Source organism: Platichthys flesus, chromosome 3, assembly GCF_949316205.1.
Source record: "Platichthys flesus chromosome 3, fPlaFle2.1, whole genome shotgun sequence".
NCBI classification, from domain to species: Eukaryota; Metazoa; Chordata; class Actinopteri; order Pleuronectiformes; family Pleuronectidae; genus Platichthys; species Platichthys flesus.
In genome coordinates, this window is record NC_084947.1 from 16,787,605 (window position 1) to 16,795,170 (window position 7,566).

Genomic DNA, 7,566 nt, shown 5'->3' on the forward strand with positions numbered 1-7,566 from the left:
TGTCACATGATTCACCTCAGAGAGGGACGCTCATCCGCCCGAGAAGATGGCCGCTCTCAGTCTCAGCGGTGAACGTGCTAATCAGCCACTGCGCACACACCACTGCTTCACTCTCCGCTAAGAACATGGACACAGATTCCACTAAACATGCTCCCACATGTACTGTAGAGCTCAACAGTCTTATGCGTTACAAGTGTCTGGCTGCAAGATATGCAAAAATGGTTATTTTTTTTATTTCCTGATCGACAGACCCGGCACTCCTTGTGCAGGACGTGCAGGATGATGATCAGAAACACATGACTACATCCGCCTTCGGAAAAGAAAAAAACGGAATAACAAAACAAATTATAAGTGCTATAGCTATACACTATTTTGGTATTTTATGAATAGCATTCAGGGCAGTTTGAAGTTTTTTGGTCAGTTTAAGGTAACCTCTCAAAGGTTAAGATAGAACCTCTACAGACCCCACTCCGTGTGAGCACTCTCTTTTAGAGGGCGTGCTATGGCTGTCTCAGTAAACTCAGTATACAGTACATTTAACTGTTGGTGTTAATGTCAGAAAATAGATATGAAACTCATTTCCACATCTCACGCTCACAATTATTTGACTGGTCTCATTGCAGCAATATTAGACACATCTACCAATGATTTCCCTTTCCTATCAAGAAACTAAAAATAATCCAACTACTTATTTCAATTCATGAAGACATGTCAGGATTATGAGATTGTGTTTTTGTGCTCTAGAGGCGTCAGCCATCATGGCTGCTTCTTTTTTTTTTCCTCCTTTTTTTTTTGCTTGGCATCAAACGACGTCATTAAAATTCATCTCAGTTGGAGAAGGTGAAAAGGATCGAACAGGACCACGTTGCACAGAAGCAAACGCTACATGTTCAACACTAAATGTGAGCGGACATGTCTGGAAACAGTCGATGGAAGGGGGGGGTGGGGGTTCTCTCAAGCCTAGGATTTACAATATAACAACAATCAAACTCTGATATCAACTCTATGGGGCATTCCAGCTTTCCCTAGAGGGGCATATTTCTGTAACCAGTCTAGCGGAGGAATGGATTCTTATCACCCCTAGGGAACAGAGGAGCTTTCGTGATGTATCGAGGGGTGTGAGTGTTTTTTTCTTTTTTTCTTTTGAGACTGAGCGGAAGTTAGGAGCTGTCACTGGCGGAGCGCTTTTTGCCAAAATGACTGGCAGGGTCTCTGTTTCGCAGATTAGGCTGGATCTTGTACATATGGGGACCCATGGACCAGCGCCAGCTCCCACGGCCCTCCACTCCAGTTGGGATGGCGGCAGCTGCAGCCACAGCAGTGGATGGGCAGGGCTTGCTCTGCAGCAGCTGAATAAGCATGGTCATCTCTGGGCCCAGCCGCGACACCATGCTGGTTCGGACGCGGTCCACCGTGTCCTCGTCGCAGTCCATCAGGCTTTGAAGCAGCTTACCGTAAAACCTGAAATGACATGAAGCACCACACAAGGAATGTTTTAAAGGGACAGAAACCTGCAATGTTTTCTTGTTGTGCTGTCAAATGCTCACCTAACCTTTCTATATATCTGCACATGTGCTGTAAAGTCTGTTGAAATCCATATGGGAGTGACCATCCCGGCTGCAGTCCCCTTTAAGCCTTGTGCTCCCCCACCCTGTCCACACCCAAACCCTAATCCTACAAGTAATGCCACAAAAATAGGAACCAAACCGTCTAAACTTGATATTCCTGTTTCATTTTTCTTGCATTGTATGAATGACTGCATGGAGCAGATGATGAAGCTAAACATCAGTAGAAATATAGACATCTGACACGCTACATGAAGCCAAGACGTATATATTTGCACTACGAGCAGCATTTTGGGTCCTTGTGTCTTTTTATTAACTTGATAGCATGAATCAACCCGTGCGCGGGGGGGGGGGGGGGGGGGGGGCTCACCTATTCGGGAAGTGACTTGGCAGCTGTGCCACTTCACCAATGGCATCTGGATTCGATCGGGCAACAGTGCAGATATCCAGCTTGCTGTAACATTCCTCTTGGACCTCAGATATCATTCTTTGGAAGGTGGAGCAGCGGCGGATGGTGGGGAATGCCTTCGAGGTGATGCCATTGGCAATGCACTTAAGGCTCTCCTTCACAAACGCTTTACCCTGTAAAAAAAAAGAGAGAAAGAACCGCAGTGCTTCACACGTTCTTTTCCCTGCCAGCAGCACCCTTATACTACTACAGTGCTCACGTGCATCTAAATACATAACATGTCATGGCGGATATTGAATTGAAGTGTGTACCTGAGTGTCAAATTTAGCAGCACTGTATAAGAAGGACTTGCAGATGTCATGCATGCCATCTGTGTCACAAGTCGAGTTCTCCAGGCAGGCGAAGGCTCCGCAGCCGACTTGGAGGGCACTGTTGAGACAGCGTGCCACATCTGCTGTGGGCACAGAGAATGGACCGTCAGCGGGGGGAGCCAACAGTTGGGTTCACTGGGAATCGCTGCACACTCACTGAGCTCATTACACAAGGGGTTGCCGGGGCTCGGGCCAAAGTATGCGACAAACAAAAGAGAACTTTCATACTTTGGTGATTCACAAAAGCCATACTGTACATTCACTCTGGGTCAAACTGTGTCTCGGCCGCGGATTGGACACCTTACAACTCGGAGGCTCTCAGACACTGTTTGGCGCTGGTGGACTTTTCTCTTGGCAGACACCTATATTCTACTGTTTGGGTCTTTTCAGCAGAGCTTGGACGATCAACACCAGAAATACCACAGAGTTTCCTGAAAATTGTTGGCGTGCCTGCAGACACACATAAACGTACTTGTACCGCTGGCACACACACATACGAACACTCTGTCCCACAAGACTCTGTTTTCAATTATTTTACACAGGCCGTAATTGTCGAGCTGAATTTAAAGAGCCTGGTTCCAAACCGCTTTAATATTCGGAACCATTAACAGAGCAGGTGTCACAGTCCATATGCACATCCACCACTGATCCCATGCACATTTACGTAATGAAACACACACACTGTGAAAATGCTGCCATGTTCATCACATGACTGTCAGAGTTATTTGGCTTATTAACCCACTAGTCACCCTGATCCTCAGCTTTGTCAAAGCTGTAAAACAACCTGCAGCATTCAGTCGTTCCATCAATTCACCAAAAACCAATCTCGACCATACGAAACACACGCGGTCGACATGAAAAGTTACAACGGTGTGTGGCTTTAAAACCTTTTCTGTAAATCAGTGAGAGTTCTCCTCAAGTGAGATGGTGGGCGGCCTGACTCAGGTCATTGGTAGTAAGTATTAGGAGATGTCACTGAGGATCCTGAACCTGCTGGCAGACTTTGAATCTGGGGCCCCTATTTTGACCTGCGCACTCAGATAAAGTGGGTCTGCCATCAGGGACCAGAGGTCGCTCCCAAAAATACAGAGAGAAGGGAGCTGCACATCTTATGATGATGAAGCACTTCCTGCAGGAGGGAATCAGCCTCCCTGATACTGGGGCTGTAGCGTTTGTGTTGAGGGAGAAAAGTGAACATTTGAACGAAGCCGGGCACATTCGTGCTTTGCTGTGTCATTTTCTGGTGGTTTTTAAGAGGGATTTTCAGCCACAGCCCCAGAGGGTCTGTGGCTTTTCCTGGGGCATGCTGGAGAAATCTGCAAAAGGTGTACCCGCCTTCTTTTATTTCTGACTTGAATACACAGGAGGACTTGTGTTTCATGCATTGTAACCACCGCAAGTCCACTCTAATGCTGAATAGTTGGACCATTGCAGCAGCCAAAGCCACAGAGACAGCATGACACAGCCTGCACTCTCAGGTGCCAGCGCCAGGCTCCATGCTCATCTGTTGCCGGTAGGACACCGGCAAAATAAAAACCTACAGCCTCAATCCAGAGGATTTCTCCCAAAATCAATCCCCTCATTTAGACAGGAACAGGCTGCATAGGCCAACAATAAAACAAGAGAGGAAATAAAAGAGTGTTTGCTGCTGTGCGTTGCGTTAATGGTGCGTAAAAGCTGTGCGCCCTCTGAGATGTATGCAAATAGGAGCAGCGTGATACTTACAAGGGCTGTTGGCAGAGAAGCGGGCTCTCCTGGGCGAGTAGGACTCGTTCTGATCCAGTTCGTAAGCGGATGCGTTCAGCACCATCAGGAGGAAAAGTCCGGTCCTCAGAGGCATCGTCCTCCTCTCAACACAGATCATCACACAACTGAATGCAAAGGGACGCCTCCTGCTCAGCGTGGGATCAATGAAGGGAACGAGGCTCCAAACGCGAGCAGAGCAATACTATGTGGCACAAGTACAGGCTACCAGCGGAACGTGTGCACAGCGGACTCCTCACTATCCCTTTGACAGATGCCGATGTCAGGTCTGAGCGGGGTTTATATGGGAGCGCTGCGCGTTACCAGTGGCGGTTGGACCAATCAGAGCGCAGCATCCAGGACCGTGCTCCTGCTCCCTCCACTCTACTAATTGATCGAATCGGTTAACACTGTAGAGGCTCCAGCTCTGAACACCTCAAGGTTGGGATTTCTTATAGGCAACCGAACAGATGTTTCTTATAGTGGACATTTCTATTACTCCCACGACACGGCTTCACCTGGACCTCACCAGAGCCACGAGGCGTCACATCTTTGATTTAATCATAGATCATGAAGTGATCAGCTCGTTCATGGGATCTGGAATAATGTTGCTGAACTGAAGAGGGATTTTATTTTCTTTATTCCCTAAATGACTGGCAGCTACAGTTGACACCAGCATGACACTGTTATTCTACAGTGTACCTAGACTGTAATCCACAACAGTTTATCACAGTGAAAAACTTACAGTGCTGTGCAGTATAGCTTTACAGTTCAATACTGTCAGCTGGCTTGTTTGCCATACTTTCATTTTAGAGTTCCTACCGTAATCTCCATTAACAGTTTTCTGGTGTATAATGTATTTAAGTACTGTAGAATGTGATATTTACAACATAATTTAAAATGAAAAGCCGTCAAAATTGGTAGTTTAGAAATGGCTCGGACAAGAGATCACAACATCAGGCTTTTATTAAACCAAGTGAAATATCCAACACAAATGTTTTACATTTTTGTAAACTACAATCCATAAACGCACAATTCCTTATGCTGAACAGGATCAATATTTATATCATGAATATATTGATCATATATTTCCATTGTTTATTATTTTCAAAGAATGATTTGTTGGAATCAGAAAGATAAATGTAAGAGTATTTATGTAGAGGTTCTTCAGTCTTGTCAACCATTCAATACACCTCCACACATTTATAACACCATTCATTCCTTGTGGGCTTGACACCTCAGTTACATGACACTTCAGAATATGGAGGTGCCGGGGACTGGACCAGCGACCATCGTGGATCCTTAGCCACAACAGCCCAATCAAACTAAATGCCACAGAATGTGACCATTTCTAATAATCTTATATTCTCAAAACCTGTTGCGTGCACATTTAGATTCCTTTAGACCAAAGCATGACAGAGTATTAACCGAGCAGTGTTTTAGTCAAATGCGACGCTTACTGCCGCACACACTTAAATGCCCTTGCCTAAATATCAACCCAGAATATTCAAATGTCAGGTCGTTTATTATCACTGGAATTTTCCTGAACCGTGCCCGCTGATGACTCCATGGTTTAGCTCATGGAATCTACCTCACGTGGAGATAAACTACCTGCGATGTTGACTTAAAGTGGGGATGATGACTGTTGCTGACCCGATTCTCTATTCTTCTTTACTAGACGGAGAAATGTTGGCTCAGAGTCCACTAACAGCTGCACGTGCCGGGTGCACAGAGGATGATGTGTGGGATTTAAAACTATCATTTATCATGGACGCCTCACGCCTCTTCACCCAGCGCCATGCTCACCCATTACAGACAGAATCAGACACGATGGAGCTGATTCTTCCTCATAATCACAGAGGGCAGTTAAATGAAATGCGGCGAAGACTCTTTTGGTGCAGAAGATTATTTTTCAACTGAAATAAATTCCCTGAGATTAACCTGAAAACCTTTGTCTTCAGGAGGAGCCACTGTGCACCAAAGAAACGCTGATCTATATTTTGACATATCGAGCTCTGTTAGATCACTTCTCTGCTCCTGTGGTGTCTCCGAGAGCAGCAAGGCCCTTTCCTCTGAGTTCTGATTGTCTGTGGACCGTTGTTGTGCCATAGCCCTAATTTCTCCGACAGCGCTGTCAGGAGTCGGGCACAATTTCCAGCTGTTGGCCGCTTACGTCTGCTGCGGAATCCAAACATGGGCCCCTGCCAGTGGCCCCAATGGACTATATAATGGAAAATTGATATGAAGTAACATCCTAATGGATGAGCCAATATCTCTTGTCATTATCAGCATGGTAGTCTAAAACAGACATTAGCTGCACACTAGACGAATGAGATTTGACAATTTTCGGACGGTTTAAACTAAGCCTGGTCACTGACGACTCTATCAAGAGACCAGAAAACTAAAGTGCTTGAATTAACTCACTCGATTGCTTGAAGGTTATAATTTGATGGCACTATTTACTTTCTCTCGTCTAATTTCAAAAAGGAAGTTGAACTGTCCTCTTCCATCTCTTTCTGTTTCGGTGAAGGAGTCTCCAGAGTGATGGCTGGCTCCCCTCCCTGCAGATTAGGTGTGGAAAACAGGATGTCAAAGACCAACGTGCTTGCTTAATGGTTATGTCAGCACTCCTAAAACACCTTGAGACAACAACAATGTGAACAGTGTGTGAGATCCAAGGCAGATTCCGAGCTCATATTCATGGTATCCATGAATATATTGCTGCTCTTGCATTTATCGCTTCCCGGTGCATGTGTGTGGGTTTTTTTTCTCACTCAAATGGGGGGGGGGGGGGGGGGGGGGGGGGGGGGTCCGCTGCTGAAACCAAAGACATGAGACTGAGAGTTTATTCATGAGTTTTGGAAGTCGGCCTCATCCTTGTTAGCACATCACTGCAGACTCTCCCATGCTGGAGCGGAGCCATACCACAAACACATTTGAGAATACCACTTGAGCGTCCTCTTCGGGGAGGAAAGGATAATGAATTCCTTTGTCAGGTAGAAGAAGGTGCTGCACCTTGTTTTCAGAAATATAACAGACAAGGCAGAGGCCAGGGTTCATGCAAAGGACAAATCGGCTACAGAGAAGGAACATACAGCCAGAGCGGCCTGCTCCAGCATGCTCGTTTTTGCATTTATTTACATTGAGGTGGATGAACTGATCCTCTGATTAGCAATCACTTTGCATTGAAGTTGAAGCCACCCCCCCCCAAACTTATTGCTGTTTGCCTGACAGCAGCTTCCTCTGTAATTATAAGATTACGAGATTGCTCATTATGAGCGAGAGTTTTGAAATTAGAGTAATAAATGGGAGAGTCATCTTTTATCACGCGCAAGCAAATGAATCACAATTATTGCGAATGTCTGCCCGAAGCTTTGTTTTAACAAGTTTATTTAATGAGTTGCGTAAAAACACTCCCAAGGTGTCACCTGAAGGACAGTGCAAGTCTACCTGCGTCCACCAGAGGGACTTCAGTCAG

At 45.8% G+C, this 7,566-nt stretch overlaps 1 protein-coding gene across 1 annotated transcript; it reads right to left on the reverse strand.

Moving 5' to 3' along the window:
- Positions 1-942: 942 nt before the first annotated feature.
- Positions 943-4,251, reverse strand: stc1 (stanniocalcin 1). The gene is made up of 4 exons (XM_062380301.1): positions 4,071-4,251; positions 2,286-2,428; positions 1,936-2,147; positions 943-1,461 (listed from the first exon to the last, which is right to left on the reverse strand). The coding sequence occupies exons 1-4, from the start codon at positions 4,207-4,209 to the stop codon at positions 1,161-1,163; spliced, it is 795 nt and encodes a 264-aa protein (XP_062236285.1). The 5' UTR covers positions 4,210-4,251; the 3' UTR covers positions 943-1,160.
- Positions 4,252-7,566: the final 3,315 nt, after the last annotated feature.

Coding starts and splice junctions, on each gene's coding strand:
- stc1 (XM_062380301.1), bottom strand. CDS start 4,209: ATGATCTGTGTTGAGAGGAGGACGATGCCTCTGAGGACCGGACTTTTC. Junction 2,429..4,070: donor CTTCTCTGCCAACAGCCCTT/GTAAGTATCACG, acceptor CTGTGCCCACAG/CAGATGTGGCACGCTGTCTC. Junction 1,462..1,935: donor CCAAGTCACTTCCCGAATAG/GTGAGCCCCCCC, acceptor ATGTCATTTCAG/GTTTTACGGTAAGCTGCTTC.